This window comes from Urtica dioica, chromosome 8 (assembly GCF_054948205.1).
Source record: "Urtica dioica subsp. dioica isolate 48M chromosome 8, U.dioica_male_clone48M_v1_H2, whole genome shotgun sequence".
Lineage (NCBI taxonomy): Eukaryota > Viridiplantae > Streptophyta > Magnoliopsida > Rosales > Urticaceae > Urtica > Urtica dioica.
Window position 1 is genome coordinate 6,825,601 of NC_142763.1, and position 17,120 is coordinate 6,842,720.

The 17,120-nt window shown below is 41.6% G+C and overlaps 1 protein-coding gene across 1 annotated transcript; it reads right to left on the reverse strand.

The window, feature by feature from the left end:
* Nucleotides 1-11,528: 11,528 nt before the first annotated feature.
* On the reverse strand, nucleotides 11,529-13,409 carry LOC149387692 (uncharacterized). The gene is made up of 4 exons (XM_089622221.1): nucleotides 13,208-13,409; nucleotides 12,670-12,962; nucleotides 11,789-12,060; nucleotides 11,529-11,643 (listed from the first exon to the last, which is right to left on the reverse strand). The coding sequence occupies exons 1-4, from the start codon at nucleotides 13,362-13,364 to the stop codon at nucleotides 11,529-11,531; spliced, it is 837 nt and encodes a 278-aa protein (XP_089478347.1). The 5' UTR covers nucleotides 13,365-13,409.
* Between the last annotated feature and the right edge of the window lie 3,711 nt (nucleotides 13,410-17,120).

The window sequence follows — 17,120 nt, forward strand, 5'->3', positions numbered from 1 at the left end:
ATGATGTTGAAGATGATATTGATGATATGTGCGGAATGATGAACGATTTGGAGGATGATTTTGTTGAGCGACCGGAATTGTTTGAGTCCATGATGAATGATGCGGAGACACCATTATATGAAGGGTGTACAAGCTTTTCGAAGTTGTCGTTTCTAGTTACATTATTTCATTTAAAGGCGTCGGGCGGTTGGACAAACACTAGTTTTACTCTATTGTTGGAAACACTAAAAGAAGCATTTCCGGAAGATAATAAAGTTCCTTTAAGTATGTATGAAGCGAAGAAGACTTTGGGCACATTAGGCATGAAGTACGAGAAATTTCATGCGTGCCCAAATGATTGTGTTTTATATAGACATGAGTATGAAGATCTGAATGAATGTCCGACGTGCAAAGAGTCAAGGTGGAAGAAGGGTAAAATTCCATGTAATGGGGTTAAAGGAGTTCCAGTCAAGGTACGTACATTTTCATTATTTGATTAAGAAATACATGTAGCTCATATTCATTATTAATTATTGATTTTCTTTAAATATATTTCAGTCATTATGGTACATTCCTCCAATGCCGCGCTTCCGTCGAATGTTTAATAGTGTCAAACACGCGAAGAACATGGTTTGGCACTCCGAAAAGCGTATCGATGATGGTATGTTGAGACATCATGCTGATGCTTCACAATGGAAATCCTTCGATTTAGAGTATACGGATTTCAGTGTTAATACTCGAAATTTGTGCCTTGGTCTAGCGTCTGATGGTATGAACCCGTTCAGCATGATGAGCAGTAAATATAGTGTTTGGCCGGTTACACTCGTGAACTACAATCTCCCTCCAAAGCTATGTATGAAGAGAAAGTTCTTGATGTTAACGCTTCTGATTTCAGGACCGAATCAACCAGGAAATGATATCGATGTTTATTTGGCACCGTTGGTCGATGATTTGAAGATGTTATGGGAGAAAGGGATAGAGTCAAAGACTTACCATGGAGATTCGTTCAACTTAAGGGCAATGTTAATGTGGACTATTAACGACTTTCCTGTCTATGGAAACTTGTCAAGATACTCTGTGAAATGCTCGATTGGTTGTCCGATTTGCATGAAAGACACATCTTCCATCAGATTGAAGCATGGTAAGAAGACCGTTTTTCTTGGTCATAGAAGATTTTTACCAAGAGATCACTCATATAGAAGGTTGAAACAGGCATTTGATGGAAATACAGAAGAACGACCGCCTCCTAGAATTTTGTCTGGTGAAGATCTCTATGAGATGGTTAAAAACGTCAATGAAGTGCTTGGGAAAAGAAAGCAGAGTGCTAGTACTAAAGAATCCTTCAAAGAGAATCCTTGGAAGAAGAAATCGATTTTCTACGACCTTCCTTATTGGAAGTCACACTACGTTCGGCATTGTCTGGATGTTATGCACATCGAGAAAAATGTGTGTGAATCGTTTATCGGTACGCTTCTTGATGATCCAAATAAATCGAAAGACGGATTAAAATCTCGAATGGATCTCAAAGGGATGAATATAAGAAGCATTTTGCATCCCCAAGAGGGGGGTGGACAAAAAATAAAATTGCCACCGGCAAAGTACACTCTAGATCGAAAGGAGAAGAAGAAGTTGTGTACCTGGTTTGCTTCTATTAAAGTCCCCGATGGTCATTCATCAAACTATAAGAGGTTCGTGTCTTTGAAAGATTTGAGACTTATTGGAATGAAGACTCACGATTGTCATGTACTGCTACAACAAATGTTGCCTCTTGCTTTGCGAGGAATCGTGCCAAAAGATGTGAGATTCGCAATATCAAAGATATGTGTATTCTTTAACTCAATTTGCTCGAAGGTCATCGATCCTACTCGCCTAGATTTAATGCAGTCAGAATTGTTGAAAACTCTCTGCTTGCTCGAAAAGTTCTTTCCACCTTCGTTTTTCGACATCATGGTTCATTTAACCGTCCACTTGGTACGTGAAGTGAAATTATGCGGGCCCGTCTTTTTACGGTGGATGTATCCAATCGAACGCTACATGAAAGTGTTGAAAAGCTACGTGCAGAACTACAATAGGCCCGAAGGAAGCATAGTTGAAAATTATCGGTTGAGTTTTGTTCTGAGTATTTAGCTAAAGCAGATGAAATTGGGGTACCCAAAAACACCAATTTTGATTCAAAAGCTCTATCTACAGGTATGTTTTTGACACTTTATTTGTTACTTTAAATTATGATGCGTTCTTGTTTAAGTATGTTTTTATTTATAGGTACCTATTCGAGTGTCAACCGAAAAGAATGGCAGCAAGCCGGTCTTCATGTGCTACACAACGTTTCTGAGGTCACGCCATTTGTGGATATTCATTTGAATGAGTTGAGAGTGAATAATCCAAAGAAAGGCAGAAATGAAAAATGGTTACAAGAAGAGCACAACCGTTTGTTTCAGAACTGGCTTGGAAAACGATTATTTAAAGAGGCAGGACATTCTTCTACATTGAGTAAACTATCTGGCGGGCTTTCCTCAATGGTTACAAGGTACACTGCTTGGTCTGTTAATGGTTTTACATTTTACACAAGAGAGAGAGACAACAAGCATCCCGTTCAAAATAGTGGTGTTACATTGTTTGCCGAAGCATTACATGTTTCGTCGGCCAAAGATAAGAATCCAAAACATGCTTTTATGAACTATTATGGATACATTGAAGACATTTGGGAACTTGATTATTGCGGGTTGCGAGTCGCTTTATTCAAGTGTAAATGGGCAGATAATAATCATGTTAAAGTTGATAATGACGGAGTTACAGTTGTCGACTTTAGACGGATTGGCTACGAGAATGATTCATTTATTCTGGCTTCGGAAGCAATTCAAGTGTTTTATGTTTCGGATCCAGCCAATCCAGAGTTATCGTTAGTAGTTCATATGAAAGCGAGAAATGGTAATGATGAAGAAGACGAAGACATGTCTAGCATTCCACCGTTCACATCGGGATTACCTCCTATTGATCAAGAGATGGATGATTTTGATGATGACGATGTTTCTCATCTACTTCGTAAGGATATAGATCCTATTTTTGTTTGATTTAGAACAGTTAACAATGTATTTTCATTTTGGATTTTATGTTATTCTCTTATGGACAACATTTCTATAGTGTTTAAATTTACAATATCATTTCTAGACTCTTGCCGCGGCTATGTGTGTTGTCCGCCGCGGCGACAAGTTTCTACAACGCTTAATAAGCGTTGTAGGACATCTCGCCGCGGCGATTATGTAATTTCGCCGCGGCGAGAGAAACTTACCACGGCGAGAAAATTATGTCGCCGCGGCGAGGATATGTTCTCAAATATGAAGGTTCTCGGTAAGTTTCTCGCCGCGGCTATGTTGTATTTGCGCCGCGGCGACATGTTGTCGCCGCAGCGAGAAAACTATGCCGCCGCGGCGAGATTATGTTTTAAAAAATGCATGCTCTCGGTAAGTTTCTCGCCGCGGCGATGTTTACTTTTTTCCGCGGGGAAGAATTTCTACAACGCCTTGAAAAGCGTTGTAGAATCTCTCGCCGCGGACTATGTAATGTCGCCGCGGCGAGATAAACTTGCCACGGCGAGAAAATCATGTCGCCGCGGCAAGGTTTTGTTTTCAAATATGCATGCTCTCGGTATGTTTCTCGCCGCGGCGATGTGTACGTTTCGCCGCGGCGAAGACTTTCTACAACGCTTTGGAAAGCATTGTAGAATGCCTCGCCGCGGCGAGGTATAAAATACGCCTCGGCGAACGTTATACGCCGCGGCGACATTTCTAAGTCGCCGCGACGAGATTAGAATAGAATCACCTCAGCCTACACATTTTTACTTTCTTTCCCATTTTAAACCTGGTTTTCAACAGAAAAGTTATCATTCAAATAAAAAACCATCACACATTCAGATTTCACAATTTTTAAATATTAATCAAGTCTCAAACACACATTAACTAAAACACGAGTCTTAAACATAAACAAACCATGCGAGTCTTAATTTAAATTTAAAATGAAGCTTAAACGAACCAAACGAGTCTTAAATTTAAAATTTAAAGTTGGTGTTGTTGGTTTAGTCGTCATTCGGTGGTGGTGGTGGTGGTGAGTGCGCCGGATATTGAGGAGGTGCCATATGCGGTGGCCACTGTGGTGGTGGGTACGGATAATCGGAGTATTGAGGATATGGAGGAAATAACACCTGGTTCTCTTGGTTGATGTCCCACCGAGAGTAGAGATCGTTCAGTTGGTTGATGTGAGAGGCGCCATACTCCGCTTGTTGGTGCATGTACTGTTGTGTGTGTTGGAACCCGCCGACGAGATAGTTGGAGCATTGAGCTATGTAGTCGATGGTGGCGGGGTCGACTACCGGAGGTGCTGGTAAGAACAATCGAGGCTCCTTGACTGGTGGTCCCTCTTCCCCTTCCTCCTCCTCTTCCTCCGCTTCCTCCGTTTATGGTTCCTCCCTAATCTTGTAGCGATCGATGATGTTATTCGTAATAGGCCCCATAGGACCCTTGATCGTATCCCTTTTCGAGCGTCCTACCCCCGTATTTGTACAAAGGCCGGTAATGATCGACGGATATGGCAAACCGTGTCGTTCATTAGTATAGTCTAGACTCTTCATCCAATTGTAGATGAATCGACCGACGTTGATAGAATGACCTTTTATGATGCAGAACAACACCTGGATACGACCCTCGTCAAGAGTGGTGAAGTGCTTGATCGGATAGAGGCGAGCGCAAACAAAGTAAATCCAAGCTTTAGCAATCCTGGTGAGTTGGTCACGCTTGAGTACCCTTTTCCCTTTTTCAAGGACCCAATCCTCTCCTGGAATGCACAGCAACCTCGCCATCTCCTCGTGGCTGCAAGTTCTCAACCATTCCCGATAGCCTTCATTCTCGAAAGGCACATCTGGGGTCCCAAGCAAATCGTTGATCGCTTCGACGCTCACATCGACCGGTCTACCTCGGACCGTCACAACATCTCCATTGTGATCTGGTAAGTTTGCGTAGAATTCGTACACGAAGTTTAAGTTTGCCTCGAACTCGGGAACGGCACAATACTTCACCCAGTCATGACCAAGAATACTGTTGCGGATTGACACTCCTATATCGGTGTTAGAGCTCACATTGAATCCCCGCTCAGGGATCACACTGCGCGACGAGATTTTGTCGTAACGATCCTATGCGGCCTTGCTGGTGAAGATACTTGTGTTATAATCTGCTTCAGGGGACGGTTGACGAGCTCGCTTACTTTTACTTTTACTAGGACCTTTGGAAGTGCTCGGAGCCGTGGCGCCCGCCGGATTTTTTGTTCGAACCATTTTTCACCTTCACAAAGCATAATCATAAAAAATTCAATCTCGACATCTACAAACAACATAACTATTTTAAATACTAACAATGTCACAACAATCACAAATTCTATATCAATTCCAACTTCATTTAAACATAACAATATCAAATTCATAAACAATTCCATTCTAACACAAATTCTAACTCAAATTCATTCTAACACAAATTCTAACTCTAATTCATTCTAACACAAATTCTAACTCAAATTCATTCTAACACAAATTCTAACTCAAATTCATTCTAACACAAATTCTAACTCAAATTCATTCATAATAAAATAAAAAAACCCTAATTTTGTTAAATCAATAACCACCTTAAATCAATAACCCTAATTTTGTTAAATCAATAACCACAACATGCAACTCGGGGAAATAACATGAAATCCATATTCAAAAACACGAAATCCATATCAACAACACGAAATTAAATCAGTAACCACCTTAAAAACTTAGAAAATCATACCTTTAAAAAGAGAGTGAGAGGCGGTGAGAGAGAGCGAGGCGCGAGAGAGTTGGGCGGCGAGGACGTGGCGAGCGAGAATGGCGGCGAGGATGTGGCGAGCGAGAATGGCGGCGAGGACAAGGCGACGGCGAGAAATCGGGGCAGCGAGGACGTGGCGAGGGAATTTGGAAGAGAAAATGAAGACAGACTCGGCCAAAATAGTTTGTCTCGCGTTTGTATTTTGAGGAGAATGAGAAAAAAAACTGAAAATGGGTTTATATAGTGGAAACCTATTAACCTCGCCGCGGCGAGAATATGTCTTCGCCGCGGCGAGAGGATCCTACAACGGATATTCTAACCGTTGTAGGATCCTCTCGCCGCGGCGGGAGTCCTTCATTGCCGCGGCGAGGAAGTTTCATAAAAAACTGCTAGGCCACGGTATCCTTCTCGCCGCGGCGGAGTATATTTCCAGCCGCGGCGACATAGTCTCGCCGCGGCGAGAGATGACCATCGCCGCGGCGACTTTATTCTACAACGCTTATAAAAAGCGTTGTAGAATGCTTCGCCGCGGCGAGGTTTAAATCGTGCCGCGGCGAGGTCCATCCTTCTACAACGCTTTGAACTTGCGTTGTAGAAAGTTTTCGCCGCGGCGAAAATCACATGGTGCCGCGGCGACGGTTCTACAACGGATAGTGTTAACGTTGTGGGAAATCTGAAATTTAAGTTCTTCTACAACGCTTTACAAAAGCGTTGTAGAATCACCCAGATTCTACAACGCTTATCCAAAAGCGTTGTAGAAACACCTGGATTCTACAACGCTTAGTCATAAGCGTTGTAGAAACACTAAGTTTCTACAACGCTTATGTTAAGCGTTGTAGAATCCCTAGTTTCTACAACGCTTATGTTAAGCGTTGTAGAATCCCTAGTTTCTACAACGCTTATGTTAAGCGTTGTAGAAAGTGGGTTGTATAATCCATCATTTGTAGTAGTGATTGGACTCGTGTTTGCTTGATTTGCCTTTGATTTCGTGAGTTGGAGTTTGATTTCTGAATTTTGATAACTTTTTGGCCAAAATCTGAGATGGGGAATTTGGGGATTTTTAGTTCGTGAGGGATGAATAGATTTCAGAGAAAGATAGAGTGTCGATGACGAAGAAAATAATAGAGGGTTGCAGAAAAACACGAAGATGGTGATGTTGCGTGGTGGCTGTGACAATTTAAGAGAGAGACGGAGATAGAGAGATGAGGAGGCCGTGGATAGAAAGAAAGAGGAGATACACGATGACGATAGAGAGTACATTTTCAACACTTAGTTGATTTTAATTAATTTTCATCTACCGCCCAAACAAATATTTTTGTGGGAAATTTCCCTCCAATGTAAAATAGTGAAATGTTGGTAATTTTTTATATTTTGAGTATTACCACTATTTTTTTAGATTTGACTGTAGTGAAAATGTACCAAATTTTAGTGGGAAATTTCCCTCCATTCTAAAATGGTGAAATTTTGATAATTTTTTATTTTTTGAGTATTACCACTACGTCTTTATGTTGACTGTAGAGAAAAAAAGGTCATTAACTATAGTTTTATATTCGACTAGAGTCTAATATAGGCAAAAAAAAAAGGTGACTGTAGTCTGTATTAAAAGACTCCATTAAAAGGCTAAACTGAAGTTTAAAAAAAAAGATGTAGTTGTATCCCATATTTCTGGTAGTGACGGTGCTGTGGAGGATATCAGGGATCACGAGGATTTCGACGATGCTACAGAGCCGACCCAGAGCGAGGTGCGTGTAGAGGAGAAAGTGGAAGACCTCTTCGCCGAGTTGGAAGCAGAATTGTACCCTGGATGCAAAGAGTTTTCTTCTTTGTCGTTCTTGGTTTCGTTGATGCACCTCAAAGTCACGAACCATTGGACGAAGAAGTCGTTTACAGAACTCTTGCAGCTCTTAGAGAAGTCTCATCCAGCTGGTAATCGAATTCCGGAGAAGCATTACGAGGCAAAGGCGAAGCTGAAGCGTTTTGGCATGGGATACGAGATGATCGATGCGTGTATTAACGATTGTGTCCTATTTCAAAAAGATCTCGCGGAAGTCGACGTGTGCCCAGTATGCAACGAGAGCAGATGGAAGCCAAGTGGGAAAATGATAACGCAAAAGATTTTGCGATATTTTCCCCTGAAAGATCGATTGAAGCGGTTGTACGCGTCTCGACACATGTCGCTTCTGATGCAGTGGCACGAAAGAGATCGCGTCAGGGAAGTTGGTGTTCTACGACATCCTGCGGATGGTACGACGTGGAAAAACCTGGACGAGAGATACCCAGGCTTTACTGCAGAGCCTCAAAACGTGCGGCTTGGACTAGCTGCGGATGGATTCAATCCGTTCGGAGAAATGAGTTTATCGTACAGCATGTGGCCTGTGGTACTAACTGCGTACAACTTGCCGCCTTGATTATGCATGAAGAAAGAGTACTTGATGCTGACGCTTTTGATCCCGGGGCCTCACTCACCAGGAAAGGACATGGACATGTTCTTGCAGCCAATTGTCGAAGAGCTGAAAGAACTGTGGGAGACCGGATTCCGCGTTCGAGATGGTGCCAACGATGAAGTGTTTCGATTGCGTGCCGCGCTACTTTGGACGATTAACGATTTTCCAGCTCGATCCTATTTATCGGGATGGAGTGGCCAAGGGTATCTCGCTTGCCCGACGTGCAACCTTGACACGCCGTCTTTGAAAGTCAGAAACAGGATGGTCTACTACGACTAGTCGCACCTAAAATGTCGCACCTGATAGTGATGACTTTCAGGTGCGACAAGTCGCACCTGATATCATCAGGTGCAGACTTTCAGATGCGACTGTGTCGCATCTAAAGTCGCACCTGATGACACTTTCAGGTGCGACTCTAGCACTTTCAGGTGCGACTTTTGTCGCACCTGATGCTATCAATTGTACTAGTGAACAAGAAAAGAAGTATGCTCATGAATAATTATCCTTAAAACATTTTTAGGATATCTTTAATCATGTATTTTAAGGTACCATACCAGCATTCTTCTTGTTTTTCTCAAGCTCAGCCAAGTACAAAGGACAATGCCTCTTCCAATGGCCTTCAGTGTTGCAGTGGTGACATTTACCAATGCTTTCTCGCTTCTTTTCTTTTCCTTTTCCACTTCTCTTGAAGTTCCTCCTTTCCTTCTTAGCGGGACCTTTCCCCTTTGAAGTATTCGGACGTGCCTTAGATGACTCAGCACCAGAAGTCAACATCTTCTTGGTTTTAGGCGAAGAACTCTTGTCAGCATAGAGAGCTGGCCCTTTGTTCTTCCCATGTCGAGTGATAGACTCGAAAGTCTGTAGTTCATTCAACAGCTGAGACAGTCCATACGTCAACTTGTTCATGATGTAGTTAGACGCAAACTGTATGAAGTCACTCGAAAGGGAATTCAGGATTATTCCCACGTGAGTAACCTCATCCATCTGTGCCCTATGGAGTTCAGCTTCGGTGAAGTAGTTAGTCATCTTCATGACATGATCCCTCACCGGAGTTCCCGCAGTCATCCTAGTGGTAGTGCACTTACGGGTGAGCTCAATGCGGGCTTGCTCGCTTTGCATCCCAAACATTTGTTGCAACGAGTCAAGGATCTCCACAGCGGTCTCCTTCCCTTCCATCTTAGTTCGCTACGCATCAGATATGCTTGCGAGCATGTAGGCCACCGCCTTGTTATTGGCAGTAGTCCACTTGTCATAGTCCTCCCTCAAGTTCTTGAAGGCACTGTGAGCAGGAAGAGGAGGTCTGTCTTCAGTGAGGATAAAGCGAATGCTTTCACTGCTCACAAGCACAATGTTGAGATTCGACTTTCACTTAGGGAAGTTATCTCCAGTCAGGACGTCTTTCGACAACAGGGCCTTAATAGGGTTCGACATGATTACTAAAAACATAAAAGTACATTTATTAACAATATGAAAAGAAACAACTATCAATATAATTTAGGATATAAAAACTATAATGCAAACATGCACGGGATAAAATACTAATCAAAAGAACCCAGTTTTTATATTCCAAGGTAATTCGACTAATAGCCACAGTCCGTTTTACTCTGGTGACGTAACGGAGTGCACCTAGTGAAAATGAGAACCATCTCAGATTAGTGAGCAATCATAGTACATGCACCTTCATAACTATGCTCACTAACTACCAATTTGATGGGAATCTTTGGCCACATGAGCAACCACCAGTTGGTTCATGCATGAGTCAACCCAACATTTCAGTGAAAGAAATTTAGCTCATCCGCACTAGCGTAACTAGTACACGCAGAGATCAACCCTCCCACCTATCGTCAGAGACACAACCTTGGTATTGGAATCAGAAAAGCCCTTCCGAATGGAACTGACCACCATGTTTAGAAAACCGCCGGTCACGAGGGGATCTTTCATCCTCACGGTGTTGTGTCAATGTTGGAGACCTACGACTCAATATACTTTCAGTATTTTAATTTTCCTAGCATTAACTTTAATCTAGGTGATCCACTCGAGTTAACTAAGTCATATTAAAAACTCGAGTGTTTCTAAGCTACTCTTAAAAACAGATGTTTCGATATAGCTTAGTGATTAGGAATTCGTGACATCTAGTCTTGATTATCCTAAAAGTATTCCATCACGGAAAAGCTCCCAGTAGAGAAGGTGAGACACTAGGTCTTCTGAAGTACCTCTCAGCTTAGCCTCTTATCGGCTTGGTGACAAAGCTCTCCGATCCGTTCAACTCATTCATTAATTAACTATCCTAATCCAATTAGACAATTTTAATGAATGAAAGCCCATGACAACCATTAACATACGATACATGATCTAAGTTATAGCATACAAGCATGACATAGTAATTAAATAAACAAGCAAGAGCATGCAAGAATGGTTTGATTCGGATTGATCGTTTCCTATTTGATTCTGTAAAGTAAATCAAGATGAGCCCAATCATATTGGCCCATGGATTCAATTGGGCCCATTCTTATGTCCCTCAGAAAGATAAATCAATATCAAATTATTTAATTTTTCTAATTTTTTATCGAAAAAATTAATTAAGTAAGGGCCCATTCTAGTGTCCCATTTAAAATAAATTGATATCATAATCATTTATTTTGTAATGTTTTAAATAAAAAAATCATTAGGGCTCAGCCACTAGTACAAAAAACAGCATTGGGTGCGACTTTTTTCGCACCTGAAAGTCAATTTTCGCACCCAATGATACCTTTAGGTGCGACTTTAGCGCACCCGAAAGTTCGCACCTAAAGGTCATGGGTGCGAAAATTCGCACCCGATGTTCATGACTTTTAGGTGCGACTTTTAGGTGCGGTTTTTCGCACCCATATTCGCACCCATAACTCAGAAAAGATATTCGAAAAAGTCCGCGGGAAGGCCATTGGGTGCGACTTTTCGCACCCAAAGGTCTACCCGCCAAACCTTTGGGTGCGACTAGTCGCACCCGTTGGCCTACCCGCCAAATTTTTGGTCGCACCCGTTGGCCTACCCGCCAAATTTTTGGGTGCGACTAGTCGCACCCGATAGTTTTTTTTAAATTTTTTTTATTTATTTATTATGCTTATGAATTCTATAACTACCTATGATCGACAATTATATTCTATAATTCTATATTTATTATTAATACATATATACATATAAAAAACTATTTAATTACCTAACTAATTAACAATTAGACTAATTATACTAATTACAATTAATCTAAAGTAATTAAAAACATAATTAAAAGGAGTCATGTAGTCAGCGGAGTCTCGAGCAGCTTGGCGGGACAGCGGCGGTGCTGCGACAGCGGAGTCACGTAGTCACACATGGACAGCGGCTCGTGGTCGGGGTCGATCGGACAACAGCTCGATCAGGACAGCGACACTGAAAAAAAACAATAAATTATACACATAAACACACACCACACACATAAACACACACCACACACATACACGGGAACACACATAAACACACACCACACACATAAACACACACCACACATACACATACTTGAGAGACTGAGACTTCTTGGCTGAGAGACTCACGGCCGGACTTCTTGGTGCAGAGGCTTCGAGGGGTCGCGCGAGGAAGAGCGAGGCCGGTTCAGATCGAGTCTGGCGCGAGGAAGGAGCCTGGCTGGTCGTCGGAGGACTGGTCCGAGGCTGAGAGAGAGAGGGTAATCGGCGGGCCCGAGCACAGACAGCCCCGGTGGTGGTCGCTCGCCGCGGGAGTAGAGGCCGGGCGGAGAGCCGTCGGTGGTGGTCGGAGGGAGCGACGGTGGACTGTGGTTGTAGGAGAGAAAAAGAATAACAGATGAAATGAGGGTAAAAATAACATATGGATACACATCAATTAGTGCTCTCATCTACTACTAGATTTGGTCAAGAACTGCATGTTGCTTAGCAGCTCAGGATAACCTTTCATTAAGCAAATACGAAAATGAGCCTTCGAAACCTAATCTAGCGATCATCATAGAAACCTAAATTAGTTTTCGAAACCTAATTTAGAGATCATCATAGAAACCATTCCGTATAAGAAAACAACATACAATGAGAGTAAAAACAAATACTTGCAATGTACAAATAAAACGGCCGAGATAAAATGGAACTACAATACAAAGCACCAATAAGTAAACAGGAAACATAAAGATTATAATTGCTGCAGCTTATTCAATGAACGAAATATATCATGATCTCCATAGAAACATATATGAACATTTCAAATAGACTTGAAATCTCAAACTAGGAATCATGTGAAACATAGTTAATTCAGAGTGCCCATGGCTTTATCAGACACAACAAACTTGGACATAAAAGTTCAAAGAAAATGTAAGTCAACAAACACAAATTTATTCTAAAAGCAAATAAGAAAGTGGATAAGTATTGTCTTACATTAAGCTTTTCCAAAAACTCAAATATCGGGGTTTGCTCTTCATCGGCTGTGAGTAGCGGATCTACTTTGACAGCTTCTTCAGGCTCTGATGTTTGCTCATACACAACCGCCGGGGACTCTTTCTCTCCCGCCGGCGATTCCTTCTCTACCTTAGGCGATTCAGTATCTACGGCCGGCGAGATATCTTCAAAAGTCGCCACGGAATCACGATCAACGCCACCATAACTTCCTCCGCTTGACGCACCATCAGACTCTGATGCTCTCGCGACGAAGCTTCGAGAGTTCAACGATCCTGAAAAATGAAATATTGAATGTTGAAAAATCAATTGCAGAACGATTGAAAGATAAACACCATTCCAAGTTCCAAACACAAAAAGAAAACTCAATCGGTTACACTCACACGTAGTATAATACATCCACATTGGAAACCATATGGAACATAATACTTATTGCTCGACTAATGACAATCAGACGCACTGTTTCTACACCTAAGGTTTCAAAAATAAACTCAGCTGAGTAATAGGGGAAAAAACGTACGAGAGTGAACGGCGAGAGCAGAGTGAGAAGGTCGGCGAGCGAGAGAGAGAAAATAAGGCTTGGAAGAAGAAGAAGAGGTTTTAGGGTTAGGGTTAGGGAAGAGAAGCTTTTGAGAAGGACATGGCCTAGAAACGGCTTGGACAGTACAGAGCTCCATTTCTTGGATGAGTGAGAGTGTCTGTTAGAGAAATTAGTAGAGAAGATTTGATTATATATATAAATTGCAAAATAGAAAGAAAAAAAAAGAAGGTGATAGGGTAGTCGGCGGGCCCGAGCACAGACAGCCCCGGTGGTGGTGGCTTGCCGCGGGAGCAGAGGCCGGGCGGAGAGGCGTCGGTGGTGGTCGCTCGCCGCAGGAGCAGAGGCCGGGCGGAGAGCCGTCGGTGGTGGTCGGAGGGAGCGACGGTGGACTGTGGTTGTAGGAGAGAATCCGGAGAGGAGAGAGGGTCGGATTGAGAGAGAGTCGGATTGAGAGAGATGGAGTGAGGTTATGAATGAAAATCGCATAGAAAATTTCTTTTATATCATAACCTAAAATTTAGGTGCGACTTTCTCGTACCCAAAAGTTTCATTGGGTGCGAGAAAGTCGCACCCAATGACCTGTGACGGACTATTAGGTGCGACAAAGTCGTACCCAATGATGTGTGTCAGTATTTTTGGGTGCGATTTTGTCGCACCCACTGATATTTGAAGAGAGAGGGGAAAAATTTGGCCGCTGAAAAATTTCAGACATTTGGGTGCGATTAAGTCGCACCTACGAGTTAGGATAAAGTATTGGGTGCGACTTAGTCGCACCTAAATGTTTTGACGGACTTTTGGGTGCGACTTTTCGCACCCAACCTAATAAAAAATCGCGAAAATTTTACATAGCTTGTTTGACTTACGGGTCCGACTTTTCGCACTCGAAAGTCTTTTGGGTGCGACTTTTAGGTGCGAAAAGTCGCACCCAAAAGTCTTCCGCACCGGAAAACTATATTTGTAGTAGTGAGCCCATACAATTAATTAAATAAAACATTTAAAAACTTAATTTTTTTTTTCGGTAAATTTTTTTTTTTAATGAGTGGGCCCGTGGGCCCACTAGGGTTTCCGGGCTGAGGCCCGGACGAATCCTCTAATCTTGACCTAGGTCAAGATTAGACTTGAGGCTGCACCGGACCGCCGCCGCCACGAGGGCGCGGCCCGGCACTAAGAGGACGGCCGAGACTTGTCACAAAATTTTGTGACAAGTTTTCTAGTGGCGTAGTCGTGGAGGATTTCTTCGTCCGTCATGCTTCTTCGTTGTGTGTCCATCTCTCGCCGATCGTCGTGATCAAGAACGTCGCACCATCGGATTACAACAATAATAATAATAATTACATAAAACCTATACCCTTTGAATTTCGGGTTTACAAAAAATCTAGAAAAGCGAGAATCAAATATTCTACGATCAAACCACGAATCACAATCCACATATCATATATTGAATTGCATGAAATTCACATCCACATATAATTTCATTCAAACCATATTTAAATTAATTACAAGAACGAATCGATTAATTAATCATAACATCTAGCTCTGAAACCACTTGTTGGTGGATCGAGCTCGCATCGGACACGAACGATCGCTCCGATGCGACTCGTTTGAGATTATTCCACCATATAACCATATTAATGCGGAAAAATAATTAATTACGCTGATCATAAGCTAATTAAATTATGGTTATAATTAACAAGATCTAGTTATGTTTAATTAATTTAATTCACGAGAGCATATAAGTCAAGCAACCGATATAAGAGTAAATGAGTACTTACATTGATTTCGGTTCAGCCACAGAACGCTCCAATCCAATCGCGTACTCCTTGCGTCGTCTTGATGAAGGACTCGAGGATGACACCTTAGTCTTCCGAAACGTAATCTCCGAGACGAATAAGAAAGATGAGTGGGCACAGTCTTTATCTCACTAGATCACGAAACTAGGTGTTTCGAGATCTCTCTCTTATTTTACTAAGAATGGAAACGAATTTCCGAGGGGAGGGAAAGGCAGATGCACGGCCAAGGGAGGCTAGTGATGCACGAAATTTCTCTCAAAAAAACTTCCTTAAAATAATTGCTTATTTTTGCCTTCTCATGAACCCCTATTTATAGTAGTAAAAGGAGATATTCATGGAATCTTCCAGAATATTTTATTTCCTTTTACTGTGTTCACACTAGAGGATTTAATCTAGGCACTTGGATCTCAACAAGTTAATCCTACTTTTTCTCTCATCCATCAGATCAATATCTATGGGATATTATTCTTTTATTTAAATAGAGAATAATTTATTTAGTGAGATAATAAAGAAGAATATATTATTCTCCTAAATATTCTCCTAAATACTTTCCTTTAAATAAGGAGAAAATATAGGACAATGTCTTATATTTTTCTCTCTCCTTTATTTAAACAACTAAAGAGAAAATATTGGTATTATAAAATTCGAATTTTAGGCACACGGCCAAGGGGGAATTTGCGCAAACCCTAGTGCCAAAAATTCCCAAATCCGATTTTCATATTTTGTGCAAGGCCCAATTGCTTAAAACCTAATTAATTATTTATTTACTTGGTCCAACAACAAACAAATAATTAATAATTTATTATTTACTTGATCAAACAATAAATAAACAATTCTACCATAAATATTTATTTAATTATGCGAATACCCGTTTTCCAGAATTAATGCTGTCAATCACAATTACAGCAAGTGAGATTAATAATGATAAACATTATTATACGAAAGTTCTTATCTGCCTTTATCAGAGCCGAATCGGGGACTATGGACCTAGTAATAGGAGCTTAACAAATCCGATGAAAAAGACGAAATAGTCCTTTCTCTTTTGTCCATCGATTTGTCTAATCTTGGTCAAATACTCCACCTTGTAAGCCAAGACTGAACTCTCCTTTATACTAGAATTATATTTACTCATCGTGACGAGTGTCCACTGATATAGTCAGTTCGTGATCAAGATCCTCCAGGTTCAACCCGTGCCAAGAGAAGTCAATTTTTCCGTTATACTTCTCTTGATACATATCAGCCCTAAGCATTGTTGCTTCCCCAGCGAAAGATTCTTTCGAACGTTACTTACTTCGAAAGTGCTAGCAATCTATCGGTTCTGGAATCAACCCTTAGGTGAGTGAACATTAACCTTCTTTCAGGAAGGCTGGATTCCGTATCTGTAAATCACTTCCCACTCGAATCATGCTCTGAGAAAACTCCCAAGACATAAGCTGTGATTAGCATGAATAGCCTTTTAGCGAATGAGTCAAAGAACTCAGTAACATAACCCAGTGTCCATGATCACTTCAGGATTTAGATCAAGTCTCATTGTGACCATCATAGTGGCCTCAGTTAGTGTGTCGTAAGGGTCCTTAAACGACACATCTACACCAAGACCTGTCCAGGTCGTACACTTACCACAAGTGTAGAATGCTCCCACATAGTGATCAGCCTTCACCTATGTGTTCCACATATTTGACTTTAGATATAGCTTTCCAGGCATATATCAGTCATCGACCATGTTTTAGCACACCGCCCGAACTCAGGTGCCCAGCACGTGACTCAGTTAGATACGGAGGCTATGGAAGATAGTTGTTATTGATTCTAATTGTTTAGAACTTAACCCACTAATCATATAATGCTAATAAAGTAATCTTATTATCGAATTTAGTAATCATTATCTTCAAGTGGGCAATATTCCCAACAGAGACCGCTGCCCGCCTTTTTTGGTTTTCGAATCCTTCCCAAAAGAAACATTTCATGATTTTCTCAATTTCGTCGGCTACCGCTGAGGGCATTTTAAAAACTGACATGTAATAGGTCGGTAGGGCAGATAAAACCGACTGAATGAGGGTCAATTTCCCGCCTTTCGATTGAAAGCCTCGCTTCCAGCCAGCGAG

Bases quoted from the DNA above. Each gene is read 5' to 3' on its own strand.
- LOC149387692 (XM_089622221.1), bottom strand. From the start codon at position 13,364: ATGGAGCTCTGTACTGTCCAAGCCGTTTCTAGGCCATGTCCTTCTCAA. The intron at 12,963-13,207 runs GTACGTTTTTTC...TTCATTTTTCAG, and splicing joins TGCTCTCGCCGTTCACTCTC to GATCGTTGAACTCTCGAAGC. The intron at 12,061-12,669 runs GTAAGACAATAC...CTACAACCACAG, and splicing joins AGTTTTTGGAAAAGCTTAAT to TCCACCGTCGCTCCCTCCGA.